General features: G+C 42.2%; 1 protein-coding gene across 4 annotated transcripts in view; it reads right to left on the reverse strand.

Moving 5' to 3' along the window:
* Window positions 1-21,266, reverse strand: part of sphkap (SPHK1 interactor, AKAP domain containing) — a 42,648-nt gene extending 21,382 nt beyond the window's left edge. For 2 of the 4 annotated variants that reach the window (XM_084019224.1, XM_084019227.1), the window contains exons 1-3: window positions 8,697-8,774; window positions 1,732-1,831; window positions 328-438 (exon numbers count right to left, since the gene is read on the reverse strand). In XM_084019224.1, coding sequence (XP_083875350.1) covers window positions 328-438; window positions 1,732-1,831; window positions 8,697-8,752 — 267 coding nt within the window. In that variant the 5' untranslated portion in view covers window positions 8,753-8,774. Of the gene's footprint in view, window positions 1-327; window positions 439-1,731; window positions 1,832-3,866; window positions 4,116-8,696; window positions 8,775-21,056 lie in introns of those variants that run through there. The other 2 variants (XM_084019225.1, XM_084019226.1) reach the window with 2 other exon arrangements.
* Between the last annotated feature and the right edge of the window lie 1,822 nt (window positions 21,267-23,088).

Below are 23,088 nucleotides of genomic sequence, written 5' to 3' on the forward strand. Positions count from 1 at the left end.
AAAGCTTATATCTTACGTTTTTACTTCATAATATAAGTAGTCAATGTATTAGCCATCCAATTTTTGAGCACATCAAGCTGCTGCAAAAACATTCCCACAGTCTTCTTGCCCAGAAGCCACTCAGAGCCATCAGATTAGAGAAAGACTGCACTTTTCAGCTGTCACATCATTTCCGTCTTCGAGTTCAAACCTCGCTGTCGTTTGAGGCCACGAATATGCCTCCTGCTCGAGTTCTGAGGTGACTCGACTGCTTCACGTGTGCTGACTCGGCCCATCTTTGTTGCCAAACGGGTGCCGATGTTTCATCACCCACGGTATGCTACTCACCATGTTGCAGCTGCCCTCCGTGTCCTCATCCAGCAGCCCCAGCCTGCACAGAGCTTTCTCATTCCTCAGCCAGTACTCCGACGAGTCCAGCACACTGTTACTGCACAGAACCTGCAGCACACAGACAAAACCTGGATCAGGTCCAGCACCGGCGTGGAAAATCACACATTCACTTGCAACTGCGTTTCCCCCTCTGGTCGTTGGGATCAGCTGACCTTTCTCCGGGACCTTTACTTCAGGACAAGTGTCCGTGGCAAATTGATCAGCAATCTGTCAGCTAACCAGACACACACACACACACACACACACACACACACACACACACACACACACACACACACACACACACACACACACACACACACACACACACACACACACACACACACACACACACACACACACACACACTCCCTGGAGGGACATTTTAATGAAGCCTTCAGGACGGGTCCCACCAGTCATCGAGCTGCCTCTGTCAATGATTTGTCAACTGCCAATTACCTTTGCCCCACTGACGAGGACTAATTAGTCATTATTTATTACTTTTGTTGTTTTAACAACACAATTACAATACAAAGTTATTTACACGGGTGAAATTAAAGATGCCCTGGGTTGATCACAGTGCTCAGGTTGGACCAGATGTATTAATTTGTAAAGGAAGATGAAGGACTGTTGGCACCGCCAACGTACAGCAGATAAGCTCAAAACGACGCGCTATAAATAAAATCATTCTTATGCGATTGCATTGACATGTGATAGATATTCCTTGTGTGCCCTCACTGTGTATTTTTAGTGACAAATTCATGCCCCCTCACGCCTGCCTGCACCCCCAGGACCAGGCCATCTGTGCAGGCCCTCGGCCAGGTAAAAGGTGACGTAGCAGAGCGGTTGTATCGGAGGCTGCGGGCGCGTGTCAGCGGAGCCCGAGGCCCATTTATAAGAAAGACATCACCTTGTTCCTCTACAGGACACTCAAGTGGAAGTCAGTTAAGATTATGAGCAGGAGGCTAATTAGGGGCACGCACAAGCGAGCAAACCTACACACACACGCACAGCAAGGGACGCACACAAATAGACCGACACACAATTTGAAAGGAAATTCAATCTAGCCTCCACCTCAGCCCACTGATCTGTGCCATTTCCCCTCCTGTCTCTGTGGCACTGGGGGATGATAAATCTACCGGGTTGCCCTGAGGGCCTGGCTGTTCCTCTTATTGCACAACCCCCTGGGTGTCACGAGCACCCTCGAGGAGGAAATTAAAATCTCCTGCACTTATTAACTGACAGGGAGGCAGATATGATGGACAAGTGCATGAAAAGAGAGAGAGAAAAAAAGAGTGGTCACACAGTCGATAGACGGACGGACACACAGGTGGATAAATGTACACTTCCATCCCTTTTTACCTTCTTGCAGGCGCTGATGGACGAAGCCACGTTGCTCTCTGTGCTGCCTCCTTCAACCTCCACAGCCTCTGAGCCTTCAAACATGGCAGACTGGAAGTTACTGCAAGGGGGGAAGAGCACAGAGTCGACTTTGTCAGAGTTCCTGTCAAATGCTCAACCCTCCCCCTAAAAAAACAACAATCCCAAAACACTCGTGAATCACATTTGTAGTGCTTAATCACTCGCAGTCGGACAGGAGAATAAGGTCAATATTCGCTTAGATTATTCCCCAGACTTAACAGCATTAGAGGAGCCTCTAATTCTCCATTTAAGTGAATGTACAAGTCATGACGCAACCACACTGACAGCTTCCGTCAGTTACTGAAGAGTGTTGAAGAGAGCATTAGTTTTAAGTGTTGCTCTTTAGATGTCAAGATCTTGAAAAAATAAAGGGATTTCCATGATGTCTCCTCTCTCTCTCTGCATTAACACATCATGGCACAGACTCCATATGAATTCAAGCTTTGTGCAGAAGGCTATCAGGCTTAACTGTATGCAAATTAAACATCAAGCGTCAGAAATCCATGGCCACCTTGCCAAATGATGAAATTTGACTTTGACAGCAAGGTGACAGAGGATTATGGAAGGACAAACAGGCAAACACACAACATGTGTCCCTCAATTGGTGCATAAAACAAAACTATTCAAAAATCTGTAGTGACGGGGACGTCTGTCAGACTACGGCGAGTCTAAACACAACACGGCAAACTCAAAAAAACACAGGAAGGCATCATTATCCTCCATGCATGCTTTCACCAAGATAAGCCGAATCGAGGCTTATCTGGAATGGCATTAATGAGGATCAATTTGGAAAATAAAGAAGCTGGGTATGCATATTTAAATAGGAGCAGCTGCCCCCCTCCTCCCCATGTAATCCACATATTTCAAAGCGAATTAAAAAGCATTTTATTTTGAAAGCCCCTGAAGGATCACACAACTGTATCTATTTGCAGTTAATGAACATGCCTCATGGAAATAATAGCGTCAAGGGAAAAGTGAGTTTACTGTGAATGAATGGACACCGAGGGAGAAAAAAAATATGATGTACTGGAGATAAGTCGATATGATGTTCTTTAAATAGGCTGCTGTATACACACACACACACACACACACACACCACACACACACACACACACACACACACACACACACACACACACACACACACACACACACACACACACACACACACACACACACACACACACGGCCAATGAGTCTGCAGTAAATATGTTGGATGCATGCAGAAAATTGGAAGTGAAAACTGTAAAAAAAATAAATACATAAATAAAAAATATATCAGCATCTCATGGTTTGTTTTGCATGCTCATGCAAATGAGAGACCAAGCGGGATCAGATTCGTCAGGCACGACCTCCTTTCTAATCTCTGCGTTTAGCGACCTTTCCATCACGACACGGGGATGATTGACAGCTCGCTGCGCTCTCGCGCTCCCGGGGCTTCCAGGTACCCTGCAGACGCAATCAACCCCCGAAGCGTCTGGCTTTCAACTGCCGGTCCCGCTGTTGTGATATAGTGTTAAAAGCCCGTTTGGGAGTCAAGTGAGTGATGCACAAACAGACTTTGGAAACGTAAACTGCGCAAAAATAATCAATGTGTTGTGCATGTTTGGGTCCCGAGTGCACAAACATTTAGCTCGGACGGGAAAGAATACACATCTGCCACACATCTCAATCAGTCAGCCCGGGAAAACTGAAACATCTTGTCCGCCGCACAACCGCTGACAGTCGACTGTGAAAGCGGCTTTACCGCATCACTCTGCGTGGATTCCAGTGCGCTTTTTCTCCGCCACTAAACACATAGTGACACACTTTGCACAGACGACAGATCATTTATCTAATGTCTCACTTCAGTGCTTTAATAAAGATATCTCTCATATCGTATTTCTAAAGGGTTACATATATCACACCAAATCCATATTGCAGGAGAAATATTAAAGTGAAAGCGACAAACACTATAAAATAGATGTTCACCACTAAATACAGAAAGACATCATTTCGTTTAGGAAACACGCGCCTATGATCATCGACATATTTTAGAAAACATTTTTAATCCCGGGATTATACCGGTCTCTTACCGCGGCGATTTCAGAAGGCACTCTGCGCCTGCCATCCTGTCAAAAAACAGCGTAACCGTCCTCCGCCGGTGGGATTATTTCCTCTGTGTGGGCAGCGGGACGACGAGAGTTGCAGCGGTGCGCCTCGACGCGTAAATGTCCCCGGGACACTCTCAGATCCGGAATCCCAGACTGCTTCGCGGTGACCGGAGGAAGACCTGTTGGTGAACTGAGCATCTCAAGCGGCGGCGCACCACTGACCGTCCTGCGCGTCTCTCCGCCGCGTGCAGGCGCGTGGACCAACAACGCAATTAGCCGCACGACGCTGGCGAGCGCATGGATATGGAGAGTGCGCGCGCACGCCTATGCGCGTATACAAACAAATGCACGCGCACACGCACGCCGTTGTTGTTTTGCTACGGATACAAAGCTATATATATATATATATATATATATATATATATATATATATATATATATATATATATAGAGAGAGAGAGAGAGAGAGAGAGAGAGAGAGTAGAAAAAAATAGACCAGCAACTTCCAGCTGCACTTTCCCGGTGCTCCGCATCTTCTTACAACACAAGGTCAGTGCAGCAGATTTCATAGTTGACCCTCAACAGGCCCTGACGTACCTGAACACAGTCCAAGTGCTTATTTAGCAGACGTGCTACTACTGTCGTTGACACGTTTACTGACCGGTCTCCATGGGAATGTGAAATTAATCAGTGCAGCTTCTTTGGTGTAATTACAGGTTTGGATGTTGAGTCAGCTTGTCCTGAGGTATGTGTGTGTGACAGACATGTCATGAACACCGGAACATGAATCGTGCCGTTTACAGAGAGCTGGATTCTTGAAGCCCATACCGAGGTTGGTAACACTGATGATGACCAAATAATACCTTATTCTTGTTTTTCAAGAAAATGTTCTAATGGATAAAGGGATCAGTGTTTCTATATTACGGCATGTCACTTATCAGCTGGCATAGAGGCAAATACAATATATCTGTGATGAGATAAAATGAGCTATCATGCTAATGTTTTTTTGGCCACCTTGGGGCATAACAACAAGCTATAAACACTGTGACATTTATTCATCATATGATATTAATATGTCCTGGTGTGTCAGGTGACTTGGCTAGTACAAGTCCAACATTCACTTTCTTGTATCTCTTTTTTTTGCATACACTCAACTCCTGTGAAAAATATCAATGTGCTGAAAGACACTAAAGCACTCCAAAGGGCTAATGGGAAATGCTTGTTTTTTTTGTTTTTTTCAAAGAATATTGTCATTCTTAAGCTGTATTTTATATTTTCTGATTTGTTATAATCAAGCCAGAAAAATAATGAGCAAACTAGTTGTCAATTATCTGATTTGGGAAGTGGAAAATTGTCTATAGTGACCAGAATCTTAATGGAGATTTAATTATCAGTGAGAATGAATAACTTCCATGACGACCATCTTAAAAGAAACAGCATATATCATTTAACTGGCAGCCACCTGAGCCAAAATATAAGGTGTGCCCACACACACACACACACACGCACACACACACACGCACACACACACGCACAATTGCCACTTGACACAGAAATCATCTCCATCACCTGAGCAGCAATAAGGGAGCCATGAGAGGAATGGCTTCTCTAAGGAGGAGGGTAAGAGGAGTCATGACCTAAGGTTCTCTATCGTCCCACTGAGAATGCCGGGGTGCAGAGGTGGTGGGCACAGAGTAAAGAAAATGGTGGATACTCAGGAAAAGAGTTAAGAAAAAGCAGAGGATGACATCTGTGTATGTGTATGTGTGTGTGTGTGTGTGTGTGAGAGAGAGAGTGAACGGGTGAGTGAGAGAAAAATAATGCATTTGTGGATTCATACAGAGGCCAATGTGTACATCTTCACTCTGCTAAAAGGATAATTTCTGCCAAAGGGAATGCCTATTTACAGCGTGTCCTCTACTTCAAAGAAGTTTTTTTTTTTTTACGTGCTGCTATCACCAACCATGTTATTTCTCTCCCTCTGGATGCCATTTGCTTTCATTCAACTCCCATCAATATCAAAACCCCCAATTTCTGCGATTTCAGGGTGAACTCTAGTTACACAACCTGCAGGGATCACACATCCTTGCAAAACTTGCTAGGCCTCAAATATGAAACATTTAGACGAACAAACTTTCCCGCTTATATACATCTGAGCATTTTGAATTATTAAACAAATTCCCAAAGTCCTTATTGCGTGAACACAGCCAGCCCCCCAAGTTCTTATCATGGACTGTGATATAGTCCTGCATTAGCCAGCACTTTTCATTAGCCGTTAATGCAAAATGTGTTCTTTAACATGGAGCCAATGACAGAGCAAATACCCATTTTAATATTTTAAAAACATAAAAGTGTGATACCCGTAGAGCTACAGGTAATCACGCCAAAACAAACTATGTTAAATCAAAACTATGAGCAGGGGGAAAAACAGGGGGACTCACTACAGCCAGACTTATTGCATAAGCTTGAGGGTAAACAACAAATGCACTGTGTAACACCCTGAATCACCCCCACTTTCAATTTCTCAGAAGCTACGATGTGAGAACCCTTTTCAGACCAACTGAATGGAGTGCCATCATCCTCGCTGTAAGAGTGTAAATACTAAAACCACCTTAAAAGCAAGAACATTGACGTGATGCTCTCTGCCAAAAACTGCATGTGTATAAAAGGCTTGTATCTGTGTACTCTGTACTATATGCTCACTTATCGGCAGAAACATGTAAAAATGTCTTGGTTTGTATGGAAAATGATGTGACAGTTGATGGTTAAATTAAATGGACCACATTCATTCCGGGTACAGCGGACCTGCTCTCTCTTTCCATTAAAAAAAAAAGACAACACCGTGCCATTGTTTCATAAATAATTAGATTGCGGACTTAAATCAATCTGTTATTCTACTGGTTGAAATGCTGATTAAATAACCGTTAACCTCATTAGAATCATGGCTATGAGAAGAGAAGGAATATTAAGTACGAAGTACGGAGCTGAAAAGTATTTTTGGTTTTGGCAGCACAGAAACTCCCACATCATCTCTCAGATTTTTTTGCTGTTTGGTGTTGTGCATGAGTAACCTTAAAGGGTGACCCAAATAGAATATCAACACAATCCCCTCTATCACCTGCACCATCTAAATATAGATAGTTGGATCAAGAGTTAGGAGCATCAAGTGTACCAGCAGCACCACAAAGCCAACATTTTTCATGTGCTGGGTTTTATGCTGTTGCACAGAATCATATTTTTATTTGCATTAACCAATAAGAGAGATGTGTATGATGGCATATTAGAACAGGATGAGAGAGGGGGGCAATATTCAGAGAAAAAAAGTTGCAAATATGCGAGTTTATTGTTTGTCATTGCTATGACAACAACTGAAAGCTACCACTAGCATTTTAGCCCAACCCCCCGATAGATAAACATCCATAAATTGACAATTTCACCCATATAAATAAAATAACCATCAACAGCCAACACCCTCAGGACCTTAACAAGGCGTTGTCACATGTGATGTATAGAGAAATAAATGCGTAAATTCCTGGGAAGCTAGCTAGCATGCAGTTGTTAGCAATCGTAAATATATTACTTTATAAACTAGCAAATTTTGCTTTTTTTCTCGGAATATGCCCTCTGTCGGCTCCGTTTTTTTTTCTACAAGGAAGAACAATATTTTTATTTTATTTAACATGGATATGGTGACCTCATATTGTTGTCAACTTTGCTTGTAAATGATTTTGTTCAAAAGTGCTAACTATTCATTCCCAGGTTAAGCCAATACCAGCACTTCCAGTACAATTTACTGGACAGCACATACAGTACCTGTACTGGGCTAATTTGATTGACTTTAATGTGGGAGCAAAAGCCGAGCTCACTTGATGAATTCTGACTCTCTGTATTACATTTACTGCATGTGTTTTCAAAATAAACCTATGCATGCCTCAATAGCGCTGTATATGTGCCTGAGCCTGGGACATGCATCCCAACACAAACTGTGTTCTGAAATCTGAAAGGGCCCTTTCTGATGGAGGAGAATCAGACGAGACCACAGCCACTCTCTTGAATTATCCTATGGAGCTCTCTTGTCATTCTCTACACAACAACTTCAGTCACTTTGTGCGAGTGCAGCCAAGTGCAACATCACGAACGCCTTCCAGGAGAGACTTGCACGAACGTGCGCTCCGCTATCCCCATTTGTTTGATTCACTGTGTCGCTCCATTCTCTTTGACGGCAGGCTTTCAGCACCATCTTCCAATGTTTCCGGATACAGATCTGAATGTAAACGGGGTCACTGTGTGATGCCGACACTTGCAGGTGTCAGATCAACGGACCTATAGAAGGCTCACGAGAGGAGTTCCTTCCACATGAGCTCTCTTTCCAACAGAGAGTTAGACTCCCCTGAGAGCTCTGTCTGGCTTTCATGCATTTAGCATTCAGTCAGCACGCATTCCGGCAAATATCGGAGGGCTTCAAACTTGTTTGAAATACTCGTAAACAGTTGCATAGCAACAGCGTTGTGTCAGCAGACGGATGATAAACAACCAGTAACAGATTACCAATAAGACACCTCAAACGGTTGGATAGAAGACACCGACAAGAGTCAAACTTCACCGATGTTTAGTCCAACACACACACGCGCACACACACACACACACACACACACACACACACACACACACACACACACACACACACACACACACACACACACACACACACACACACACACACACACACACACACACAAAGTATGATGCTCTTACACTCCTTACGACTCCTTCAGTTTTCCCCCTTTAGCTCTTCACACCCCTTTCTCTTACTTTCCTCTCCTCCTCATCATGTCCTCCTCTTCCACTTTCTTCTTCTTCTTTTTCATTTATCCTCTCTGCTGCCCTCCACACGTCTTAATCCAAAGGATTTTTTTTGGAGGGGGGGGAGCTAATCCATTGCACACATTCTTAAAATAAAAGATGGAAGGACAAGTAAAGTGGAGATGAAAGCGCACACTGCTCTCATCAGCGGAGGGGAGACATCTGACGGAGGTGGGAGGAAAAGAAAACAAATGAAGAGAAAATCAGCCGGAGTGCAGACTCTCTCTCGCTGTCAAAAACGCTGTCTCAGTGAGGCTATTTTTATGTTAGTTGCAAACTACACAACAAAACCGTGGCACGTGAGAGGAGGAAGGCGAGGGGAGAGGAGAAAATGTGACGATGAACCTGAGCGGTTGTGACACGAAAAGATAATTATAGCACATAAGGAGTGCAAAGGGTTCAACCTTGCAGCTGGGGAGGGGGACAAGTGAAGGTTCAGTCGGTAAATAAGTAATAATAAATAATAACAAGTCTTATTCTTAAGCGTCGTGTAGACAAGTAAAGACAGGCAGTTTTAAAGAACAAACTTGAAAATATACGACAAATTAAATAGAGGTCAAACTTTGATATTATGATCCGATTCTCGGCCAAGAAACTGTGAATCAAGAGCAACTAAGGTCAAATTCAGATATTCAAGAGTTTGAACCACAGTTCCAAATGTTGTGTGCATGAGAGTAAAACCAACGAGTGTTGCATCATGGGACAATAAAGACAATCCTGTCTTCTGGCTGGCATTAAGTAAAGCATCACCCGGCTGGATGTTAAGCCACTACTGGCCTCGGGCAGCAGCGTGGAGAGGTGGGGAAGACGAGGGATCAACGCACATTTCTATCAGGAAAAAAAAAGTTTTAAAGCAGTTATAAAAAAGTGAATAAATATTATTTTATAAAAGTTATAGTTAATTTGCATATTGTGTAAAAACCAAAACAGACGTGAGGAAATCTGTCTACTGCATCTGAAGTTTTATGGACTGAGAGACGATGTGAAAACAACGACCACAGCAAGCAGCCGTGTTGAGTAAAAATTATCTGAAAACTCCAAATGTATGAGAACTTTGCTCCGTTAACTGTCGGTTGCGCAAACAAGCAAGTGTTTGAAAATAAGTTTACTTCCATCTAGTATCCTGCTGCCCTTAAGAGGAGAAATAAGTCAGTTGTGTTTAAGATCAAATCCCCTCTGTGGTTTGAGCGGGTGATTATGGCTCGGGGTGATATGGGACTAGTGTGAAAGCTTAGCTACCACATCATGAGGCGTATGGATGCTGAGCCTCTTGCTTGAATCAAAAGGTGGTGGCAAAATAAAAAAAAATAAAAAAAATCACACACATACTGTATAAGCAGCTGTGTTCTAGCTGACAGTCAGTTCTAGGAAGCAATAAGACGTAATGGCCCTGTTAATCAGAGTAATCACAGCCCCCGCTCACCAGTTATTACAGATTTATTTTTGTTTAACCTTTCCATCCATCTTCCTCTCCACCTGTGCTCTCGTCATAATGATAACGGGACCTGATCATTATAATCGCATGCAAAAAGGTTAATGATGACAGAGTTATCGGTTTTGCATCTCATTGACATCACTGATTATTACTACCATTGTTGATCAAAGCCACCATCACAATCAGTTTCATAATGAAATGTTTATCATGTGCTGCATTTTTTAATACACTCTTTAACATTCGGGCTACAGAGACGGCGTCTTCAAACCTGCCATCGATTTAACAAAGATGTCAAACTAATTCAGCAGCAAAAACAGATTAAAAAAAGATAAAGATAGAAGCTAAAAACCTACAAATCACAGTGTGTTAAAGAGAAATAGCACATCACGCACAACACTGTTCATGAAAAGCCAGGAAGGTCTTCATCGACTGTCTTTTGAAGGGAAAGGTACATTACAATCTAATAAATATTGCAGCAATTAATTTATCCCTGAAAGCATCCTAGATTTATAAAATTGATTACAACATCCTCTGGCGAGCAAATCAAAACTTATCTTCCGTGTACTACATTTTTTCCAATTAAAATCTCACCACTGAAAGACTATTTAAAAGGAATATCAGTGGATCTCTCCCAATTTTAGATGCATTGAAAGCTTGGTTGAGTTTCCAGAATTCTCCCCCAGAGATTCCAGAAGATTTTTAAAATAAAATGTAATGTGGATGAACTCAGAACTGTTAAAAGATGGGAAGCCTTTTTTATTGGAAACACTTCAGAGAGAGGGAATCATTTTTTTATAACTGATGTACTGGATAGAACGGGTGATTTCATTCCAAACGATCACTTTTTATGTATGCTTGGACAGATACGCAATATTTTTAATTCCAATCAGTTGCTTTCAGCTCCTTTTGAATTGATATTCTACAAGATTAGATGAGGGAGAGAAAGTTGTATTTGTTTCTCTATTGTCCATCCAAATATATTCATATACATTGAAAATGAATCTGAAAATGAAAAAAAAAAATATTTCCGAACTTCATTTCCAAAACATTAAGAAAAATTATTTAGTTGGAAGTGATATAAAAAAAATGTCACAAGCATAAATCTTGATAAAGACTGTAGTAAAAAGCTGCTTTTTCCTATTTCCTGAGACCTGTCAACAGACTGTGACTTTGACAGTGAGTTCTCCTTTCAGTCCATTTTTGCTTCAACAATACCTGACATTATAACCACAAATATGTGTAGAGCAGAGAACTGACATATTGAATACAAACGCACCCTAATACAAATCCCTATCCAGACAAAATATAATTTTCCATCTGCTGTGGCATTTTAATATTGTATTATGATGCAATAAAACAGAGGGGGTTGTTGAGCGGAGAGGCAGTTGACAGACTAACTCATCATTTCAAATATGTCACATTAACATATCTCCTTTGTTTTCATTCAATTTTCTCTAAAAAATTCTCATTTCTACCCCCCCACACACACACACTGCTACTATAGCTGCTTTTATGTTGTTAACTATGTAAGAATTTTCGCAGTTCTAAAGTCAATCTTAAGCTCGCTGCTGAAAAAGGTGCAGCAGATGACGGATGGAGCGGCGTGTAGCACATAGTGTTCAGGAGATTGGATGATCAGGATGGATGGACGCCGGTACAGTGAAGGTTGTAGGAGGGATTGATGAAGGCTAGCGAGAGACGGAGGAAGACGGTGGTGATGGTGGCACGGGGCAGCACTGTATTACAGTAGGAGTCGGTGGCGGTGACAGATTGCGGTGGCGGTCTGCTGCTGGGAGGACGCCTGCAGATTTGTACCAGACGCATCCGGTGGCCTTGTTCAAGCCAAGCCAGTGACAAGCCTGCTGGGTATTTAATGCTGATAAGAATGTCAGTACCTGCATATATATATATATATATATAAATAAAGATAACCTCCTTCAGGTGACCTTGACGTAGCCTTATTGGATCTCTGAGCTCTGATGTGATGTACAGAAGCTGGAAAAGATGATCTCTACTTGTGGTTCTTCTTCTCTATCTGGATATCTGTCCCTCTTTCACATTCCCAGTGATCTTCCCCTCTCTTCCTTCCGTCCCCAAGTCTGAATGTGAAATTCATCTCTCTTTTATTCTCTCCAACCATCACGTTGGCCTCCCATGGCAGCCGATTAGCGTCCGTCCACCCTAATCTTCCCCGCGTCCCAATGATATGGCCCTTCTTCTTTAGAACGTTTAATCATCTGGGTAAAAAAAAGATGAGCACACACGTACTATTAATACATGCTAATACACACCAGCATTAGGCATATGAATAAACACATGCATCCTATTTGGCCTTAAATAAAAGCTGCTAGTCATGTGATTGGATGTTGGCAAGTTATTTCTTCATTAGAACTAATAAAATACTTCCCTATTTTATTATCTTTTAAATTGTGCATTTATGTTATAATAACCTCCTACTATCCCCTGCTCTCTTTGTGTAAAAGATTCAGATTCCAGATTCAAACATTATCTATGCTGCTTCCTGAAAACAGATTCATATAATAAAAAAATAGGCATGTCAAATATGACACATTGCAAAAGTCATGCAATAAATACTGCTTTTATAAAAACAAGCTGTTTGGTATTTTGTCCACCTAAATACCTCAAACTGTCTACTTCAACACATAACTCGGCCTTAGTACAGCCTTAAAAAACTGACATGGAACTGACTCAGAAACTTATTGTTAAAAGTTGTTAATTTTCTTTGTTTATCATCACGACTCCGATTTGAGACACGTGTCTCAGCAGCCGTATGAATACGAACAAATGTGGAAACTGCCAATGTCAAGACAGAACATAATTAACATTCACAATTAACATGAAGAACAAATGGACTAATGGGAGCTTGGACTCTACAATTGGATTACTGCTTCTTACTGGCAATGGACTCAGTGAAGGTCAAGGCCATGCCATAATTATGGGACACTACGCACCATAAAAGCACTGAGGATCATTGAGAGACAAAGGTCAACTACACCGTCTGTGGAAGTGTTTTATAAGCGAGGGAAAAGAAGACTGTGTTTTCTAATTACAGGAGATAATCACTGTGGACTGGATCTCAGCTAACAGTACAGGAAACAACTGTCCTATGATCTAAAAAAATACCTTCAAGATGATACAAATATATATTGTGTTTTTCAGTACTGAATTCACTTTGTGAGCTTTTGTATCGAGCACATACTCACAAAGTCTGGTCTTTGTCTTCACTGTCTAATATAAAGACATGGAACAGATCAGTACTAATACAATACAAGGTGTTTTTATGGCTGGGTATATTTTTTCATGTCCCTCCATTCCTCCCAATGTGCCATGCTGTTTAATATCCTCCAAATACAAGCACAAAAATAAAATGTGCCTTTGATTGATGCCGATGTCCTTGGCACTGATATTAAATTGCAGTTCAATTTCTCCATACTGGAAGGCACTCAATAAAAGCAGCACCAGCATGCAATGTTATGTTGGCTGCTTGGAAGTCCCAGAAAAAAGAAAGAAAAAAAGTGTCTGATGGAAAAAAAATCCACAACCCGAATCACTTGTTACTCAGGCAAAAAATGTCACCCATGAGCCGCATTCATTGTAACAGTTTCACACACCATGCTGGGAACAAAACCGTTCAGCTTTTTGTAATTGAGGTAATTGGAAGGGAATTAAATACAGCGCTAGATGGCACAGGACAAAGGGGATTTGTGGGTGAAGTTGGGTCGGGGATAAGGTGAGCGCAAGAACTCAATCTGGATCTGATAATTATCAGATGCAAGGTAATGCCTGAGGCTTTCATGGTCCAGCCTCAAAGGACAATGACAATAAAGATTAAACTATGTTCACTCTTACTTTTCCACACACACACACACACACACACACACACACACACACACACACACACACACACACACACACACACACACACACACACACACACACACACACACACACACACACACACACGCACACGTTTAAGGTGTATACACAGAGTGAGTGTGTGCCACTGAAATTTGATCAGCCATTCTCGGGATAGGAAATGACCTGCGGCAGATCTATATCACGGACCTCCATCCTAAAACTCACTCCATTACCTTTAGAGTGTGGACTGAGAAAAAAGGACACGGGACTCCACCATCAGATGTTGCTGGAAACTAGTTCCATAATTCATTGCCACCCATCAAACCTGTGGTCACTTAAGACCACAGTGAATGGGGATAGCTTTAATGACTGCTGCCTTTTGTAGTGCAGAACAACGACTAGCTGTGAGTGAATTATGACTCGTCTGGTAGAGGCGGTATGGTAAAGATTTCCACGCTTTAAAAAATTCATGAAGAAATGGAAAAGCTATGAATGGCACCGGGCGGAGGGTAAACAGCGTGATCAATGCTCTCTCTTTGGCGGGCTATATTTAGCTGCCTTACTCTCCGTCCCACAAGCCTGGCTTATCAGTGTCATTCATCAAAACCTGCGACAGGCCGGACATCAGAGCGTGCTGTAAAGAGGGCCTTTCTGGCTGCTCAGGAGGCATGAAATCACCTGGCGAAGGGTGGGGATAACGCAGATGGATAAACTCTGAGTAGGAATATTCATCTCAGGCATGTCCTCGGAGCAGGAGAGAGCGAACGCTACTACTACTGCTGCCGACTCATTCTCTCTTTGTTCCCCTCCTCGCCGCCCTCATCCGCCCTCCCCACCTCAGCAACACTTGTTTTTGCCCATTTGTGTTTATGTTCCCATCTACCACAGCCTGGTGATGTGCTTTCATGTTTCAGCAAACAGTCGCCGGCGTTACAATATTCTTCATCCCCGCCACAGATGTGGGAGCTTATTATTATGACAACATTCTTCCTGCTGAGTTTAGTACGTTCAGAAGTTGGGTAAAGGGGGTCGTGATCCAGCAAGATTAAAATGTAATTGATCAATTAATTAGACTCTCTTTGTATTGCTTCAAATGCTTCAAACTATACATACAATACAATATTTTATGCAAAATTGTTCTCCCAATGACCTTTGTATCTATTAACAATTCACACAAGTTCCATATACAATATTTGCCAATTTCAACATAGTACGCATCAGCCTCGTGAGAAAGGGGATAGGAAAAAGCCTAGGCTTGTCAAGTCTTACCCCCATTCTTCAACATTAAAAAATACAAAAATCCAATCAAATAAACTAAACTGACTACAAAAAACTACTCCAATTAATTGTTAAGAAGCGCCATCAACATCTGTGAGATTTACATCATCCTTCCTCATTTCTGTACTTTTCAAAGATATATCTTTTGTAAATGTCATTATATTGCATTATATTGCATTATATTCATACTTTGTTTAATCCTTTCATCAAGACAATTCCACAAAACTACCCCACCTCCTATGTTGGGTGTGAGTGAAACCTTGAATTATTCAGGTGGACCACAGCTTGACAGGCCCGTAGAACACACTGGATTATGGATGATAATGTGCTGATGACACAGGGCCAGAATTTATAGCTACAGTGACTACCTCGACTAGAGATACTCCATCAGGTTGGGATGTTTAACACACTTTTTCTAGAGCTTGACATATTGAAATATGGCACTAATTCAACCAAATGTGTTTTTTTATTTATTTAAGTCTTAAAATAATGTTGAGTGTGTCCTATTAATTACCTAGACTGTGGCTGGCCAGCAGTCTTTTGTCCCATAACAGATTCAAAATTAATAATTAAAAACTATTTTTTACTTCTCGCAACTTGACTGGTTGCAAAAATCCAGTATGGTGACAGCCAAATCCAAGATGGCGACAGCTTGCGGCTTCAAAACTATAGCCCACAAACCAATGGGTGACATCCCGATGCATACGTCTGTGTGTGACTTTTTTACATGTCACATCCATTCATATTTATATCTCTGCTACAATATTCCTTCAGTAAAAGTACTTAAATATGTACTTGAAGTACCAAAAAGTAAAGTACACTTATTATGCAGAATAGTCTAGATAATTGGATTATTATTATGCACAAAGTAGTGTTTACTTTAACGTTGCAGCTGGCAAATTATATATTTGTTGTATGTTTGTGGACAACTAAAGCATGATCTCCACATGCACATATCAGCTGTGATGATGCGATTAGAGGCTGAACTGAGTTAATGACCAGTGTCCTGGTGGTACGTGTTGTTCTCTCTCTTTTCTTTTCCTCTACCTGTTCCCCTTATAGGCGTACCTGAAATCAATCAAGTGGGCAATCTGAGATGGGAGGGATGCTGACACAGCAGCACCGCATCACTTTGGTTCAGCTCCTGCTTTGTTCCCCTTTTCAATCAGCATCGGGTTTGTTGGGTTTTTGCCATTTTAGTTTGGCTATCGGTTTATCGTTTCAGGTTCAGCAAAGAAGATGGCATCATCCATGGACCGGTTGGCACAGTATGCAAACTGGAAGGGTGGGAGGCTGACTTTCATGTGACCCACGGCTAATTGTTCAAAGCACTTCATCATGACAGAGGTCAGTGCCACGGGGCCGATAGCTGTTGGGGAAGGTTACAGTTGATCCTTCAGCACTAATGTGTATACATGGAGCACAACAGGTTCATGATCGGAGCCGCTTCGTGAGCCTCTTTGATGTTTGCGTATACCAAGTCCATCATGTTAGCTTCTGTGGTTGGAAAGTGAACGTGCTGGCTTCCTGTAAAGAGAGGCTGGGCTCAGCCTTAGAGGAAGGGTGATGGGCTTGGAGTAGCTAGCTGAGGCGGTTCGGGTATCTATCAGGATGCCTGTCCAGGATCCTGGACACCTACCATTAGAGCTTTTTCCGGCACCAACAACTGCTAAGAGTCCCAGGGGTAGACCCAGATCATGCTGGAGGGATTATATATCTCGTCTGGCTGGAGAACACCATGGGGTGCCCCAGGATAAGCTGGAAAAATTTACTGAGGAGAGGAACACCCTGCTAAGTCTGGTTCCAGCACAACCCGGCTTGTGGTAAGCAGTGAAAAATGGATGACTGGATGAACTGATAATGGCTATGTATTTTTCCAGACTGTATGCTTTGAAAACTTATTTTATATACACAAATAAAGCCTATATCAGCCTCGCCCATCCTGAAGACCAACAATGGTCTACTGAAACAATTTCAGACGCTCATTTTTCCTCATACAGCAGCGAGAAAACTCCTGACAATCCACATTGTTAGCTGAAAAACAACTTCAATGCGAGAGAGCAGAGTTAGTGTTTAGCCCAGTGGAAACACTGCAAACACGGAAAGAAAATACTCAGTGCATACACTGACTGTTTAGAAAGGAAGGCCTCCTCCACCTCTCCTCCGCTCTCCCTGCTCCCTTTGTCTCCTTGCTGGAGGCAACCCAGTGCTCCTAATCAACCATTTTTTGAAAGGTCATGAAAGAGGTGACTGTGGGAGACGTTTGCCTCAGTCGACTGGTGCACTGAGCTGGCACTCTATAAAATGTTATTTTCTTCCTGTAAAGCAAATTATGAGGCAGCTTCAGCCATCTGTCTGTTTCCACAGGATGCATTCAGGCACAGTATTGAGTGTAGGTTCCTCACTTTCTGGCAGCACTCAGAGCCCTGAACACTGTAGTTTTTCCCCCCCTTCATTCATGTTGCTATCATCATTATTCTGCGCCAAATGGAGAAGAAAAGATCTAACAAAATGTAGTCTAATGTTATGTTAATCTCCTTTTTGTCTTGTGACTTTGTTATGATCACTTTTTTAAGCTGTTATGAATCAGAAGAAGTGGGAGGACCATTATTCTGGACTCCTCATCAAACCTGGCCTTCATTTATTTTGTGAGAGGCGTCGTTCCACAGACAGGTGTAAAGGAAAGTTTGAATGTCAAAGTCAAAATGTTTGTTAGGAAAGAAGGTCGATGGCTCGCATGTTCTCAGTCTGCTGAAATCAGCCACGCAACACTTGCTTTTATTTTCTGACAAATTACAGCTTAGAACTAACTAACCAAGACTTAAAGCCAATCAAAAAACAAAACCTTGGAACTTTGATGACACTGCAGTTTTCAGAGTGCTCTAAACTTGTACTAACAGAATGAGTGCAGAATGGTCTCGGAGCCAGTCTGCGCACGGAGAGATGCTCGGACAGATGGCTCAAGCCAGATTTAATCAGGCGTCCTACTGTCTACAACCACAACATTGTTTCCTTTTGTACTGATACAACAGTGTCCATCTGATCCCTACAACCACACAGCATCTGCTGAGGCATTCTGCTCTGTGCAACGTAAAGTGTGGCTCAGTATATATATATATATATATATATATATATATATATATATATATATATATATATATATGCAGTATGCCTGTTTTTGGCATACAAGCACACACGGTATGTTCTTCCCCTTTTTCCTAATTAAAAGCCTTGTCATACCACCAGCAGATAACCAAAGAGAGACCCATTAAAATCACAGAGAAAGAAATGCAAAGCTTATTCTAAGCAAACTAAATTTTCATTCATTCTTAAAAAAAAAAAAGATACAAAAAATTTGAATAAAATATGACACAAATGGGGAAAGAAAAATGTGATTTCTTTCTTCACAAGTTCCTTCGGCATTCAGTGAGTGTTAGCCCATTATTGTCCTCCATCAGACCAGTTGCTGATGTTCAGCCTCTTGCTTTCTCAATCTCCCCCTGAGTATTGCTTCACTCAACCAGGTGTCCAAACAGGCAGTTAGTTGCAGGTGAGAGAGGACTGCAAATGTGGGCACTTGAAACCCTGGTGATAGTAAATGCAATACAATCTCAACTTTAGTCCCATCACCCTCTCCTGTGGAAGGATACCAATTCTTATTGTTTGACCTTCAAGATACTGTATCACAGCTTTTCTATGGACACACAAATCACATTCGGTGCATCTGATCTGCAACTCACAACAATCAGAACTGAGCCTCAACCTCAGCCATCTTGTGGTTTCTTCTATTTGACACTTAAGGCCCCGATCGCAAATGTGTCGCCCTCAAAACCACCGTGTTGCATTGGTGCAGCGAGCCTGACATGAATACTCCTATGTCTGCGGATTTCTGTTTTTTGAATCTATGATTACTATGAATATGCTCAAAGACTTGCTTGACTCAGGATTTCACGCCAGTGTTAGCATTTAAAAATGCCTTTTTAACCATTTTAGATCACATCCACAGTCATATATGGATCTTTTTAACATTATATACCAAAAGAATAGAAATAAGAATCAAATTCGTATAGCATATTTTATATCAAAATAAAATGTTATTTTCTTCCTGTAAAACATATTATGAGGCAGCTTCAGCCTGTCTGTTTCCACAGGATGCATTCAGGCACCGTATTGAGCGTAGGTTCCTCACTTTCTGGCAGCCCTGAGAGCCCTGAATACTGCAGTATTTTCCCCCCGTCATTCATGTTGCTATCATCATTATTCTGCGCCAATAGCTGAAGAAATCGGACATGTGGGCCGATTTCAGAGGTCTGTAACCAAGCTATAAAACAAATGGAGAAGAAAAGATCTAACAAAATGTAGTCTAATGCTATGTTAATCTAAACACTACCAGTAGTTTTTGGAGGATCAATATTCATTCATAATCCTAAAAAATGATCCAACAGTTTGTAAAACTTTAGTCCAACCACTGATGAAAAATGAACCACATTCAAGCACCTGTGCTCACAAACACATCCAAGTTGCTTTTTCCCAAAGTACATTTTGACCTACAATTATCTTCTGCCCCACTTCAACCCGTCCCGGGTGATTCAGTCAGAGCCATCTCAGTGCATCTGAAGCAGGTGTTTCTGATGCCCTTCAACATTTATCACCTGTGTCCTTACAAGCCGAGCGTTCCCCTGAAGTTTGAGCGCCACGTCTGTGTGATGCTGTGCTTTATTTTGGTCCTTTTCCTTCAGACAGCCAAATATCTCAACCTCACTTATAGCCTCATTAGTGCCGACATGTTCCCAACAACAAAACATCCCGTCCTGCTGCTCCGCCTTCCCTCTAATATTACATTAAAAAAAACACTATGCTCCCCCTCTTTTCACCATCTGTCCCATGTGTTCTCTTCTGACTGGCTGCAAGGTTGTGGCACCTGTTATAGGCATGATGAGGTGTTTGAGACCTGTCCTCTCTCAGCAGGCTGGCATCTTCTTTACGACCAACTCTCTGCATCAGCAGTCTCAATGCATGCACAAGTATTTTTTTAATTTTCCTATCTCTCTCACTCTCTCTTGGGATCTGATGATAAAATACCGCAATTAAGTGTAGTAATCACCCCCCCGAGACTGGAGACAGCTGTTAATTGGCGTAACAAAGTGTTCCCCCCAATTGGATGGGGAGGGAAAACGCTTTAGTGATGCAATGCAGGGGTTCCCCATTTCTATCATGGCAGGTTCAGATAATGTAGAGTAGACCTAATGACCCCTATAGAGTGGAAAACGGCAACAAAAAATAGAAAAATGACATAATAACTGGCATTTCGCTTCTCATTGATGTTCAATGTACCGTTTGGAGAAGATTTACAACACAAGAATTTAAGAAAATCGGCAGCATGCATGTTTTTGCTTGCACCACTTTGCCCGAGTGATGGCCATGATTTTTTTGTCCCAGTTCCCCTTTTTTGGGAAATAAATGACAGGGGAATTAAAGCCTATTACACCTTAAACAGCAAAATGCAATCTACTGTACCTCTGATGTGACCTCGTCTAGCAGTAACAGAATGAGTTAGCTTTGGCTCAAATCTTATGGAGAGTTGTGTTCCCTCATTTATTTTCTGAAAAATAACAGGGAAGATACCTGTAGCAAATGGCAGTTCTGTGAAAGCAATTACTGGACTCAATAACGAGTAGAAAGACAATTACATGAACAAAAGAAAGTGGAGTTCTTACAGCTCAGTGAAGGTCCGCAGCGCAGTGAACAGCGAGGACAGCATCTTCAGTCCTATGCTCCGAGCACTTCACCTGACACACACACACACACACACACACACACACACACACACACACACACACACACACACACACACACACACACACACACACACACACACACACACACACACACACACACACACACACACACACACACACACACACACACACACACACACACACACACACAGTGTCAGAAGGTAGGAACAGATGGCCGCCTCTCTTTGAGACCGTTTCTGTCCAGCAGTTTTCCTCCATCATCTGGCAGGTGTTTTAGAAATGTAAGCAATTTAAAGCACAGCAGTCGCCACCTCTCCAAAACGCTCTGTACAGACGCACACATCAATGAGAATATGCACATATTACCGACTAGACGTGTGGGACAGTCTGTATTTTCTCTTTTCTTGGTATTAAGCTTTGTTCAGGACTCTTCTCTGCATCAGTAATGAGCATGTGGACCCCACGTGGTTGTGCACCCCCGAGTGTGAATGGAAATCTAAAATGAGCGATGGGATTTAGTCTGGAGGAGCTGATGTCTGAAGCTTGACTCAATCTGCACATTGTAGAATACATTAAAATGGCTGCAAAGGCACCGAAACAGACTCGGTAGACAAACGGGTAGAGTGACTTCTCCGCCTCGGTTGATGTCCAGATGATATGCACACAGCACGGTTGTTGTCACAGCGTTGTGATGAGGTCGTGGCAAATTGTAATGAGGCTGCAGCACACATTAATGAAGTTATTGGGCGTTTCATTGAGGTCAGAACACACAATGATGAAGTCGTTAGACGAGTGTTGATGCTTAAGTTAATCTCAAATGCACGCACGCACGCACATGCGGAAGCATTAATTGCTTCCTGTAACACAGTAAGGCCACATCCTCTTGATAATTGCTGAGGACAGCTGCAAACTTGATTAATTCTCATTAATGCATTTTACGCAGCAGCAAAGTTTATTAGTATTACACAACTGACCAACAGGCAACACTACTTTCTTGTAACCATAAAACAGATTGCTCACTGACCACTAAACAATTATCTTTTTGACTGTAACGATGATGAGGGTAACCTTCAGGAAGTGGATGTTTTTCTAACCTTAACAAAGAACTTATTTTAACCAAAACTACGATCTTTCCCTAAACCGAACCTTCACCATAGAGTTACATCATATAAACAGAATTCTTCTTTCAGTGGTGATTTGTAACAGTATTGGATGCACCAGGCATAAACAAATGTCATCCTGTCAAGAATAAAGTCCAGAGAAAACCACATATTTTGTCTTTTAAATTGGAAGACTTGATGCATACAGTAGTCTCCACCTCACTGGAGTGGCGAGTGGAAAAAGGAGCAGAATGGGCATTAAATAAAACTGCAAGACACTTTCATCAAGGCCATCATGATTAAAACATGAGGATGTGTACACAGTGTGTTGTATTTTGGAAGCGAGGTTACCCCTCAGTCCCAGGCTTTTCGGGCCACTGAACTGTGACAATGTAAGTGATCATTTGTTCTGTAGGTTATAAATATGCACCACTAAAGCACAATAAGGGCTGCACGGTGTAGTGGGTAGCACTCTCGCCTCACAGCAAGAGGGTTGCATGTTCTCCCCGTGTAAGCGTGGGTTCTCTCCGGGTTCTCCGGCTTCCTCCCACAGTCCAAAGACATGCAGGATGGGGATAGGTCCATTGGTGACTCTAAAAGTCCCGTAGGTGTGAATGTGAGTGTGAATGGTTGTCTGTCTCTACATGTTAGCCCTGTGATAGACTGGCGACCTGTCCAGGGTGAACCCTGCCTTCACCCAATGATAGCTGGGATCGGCTCCAGCCCCCCCGCGACCCTGAATACAGGATAAGCGGTAGACAATGGATGGATAAAGCACAATATCGACTGAAACGAAACACAATGTATAGACGATGGGGAAAAAAACAGGAGATTCATTTTTGCCCTGGACACCTCTGACAGTTTAATCTAACCCCCGGTAGAACAAGATG

Source organism: Eutrigla gurnardus, assembly GCF_963514095.1.
Source record: "Eutrigla gurnardus genome assembly, chromosome: 10".
NCBI lineage: Eukaryota > Metazoa > Chordata > Actinopteri > Perciformes > Triglidae > Eutrigla > Eutrigla gurnardus.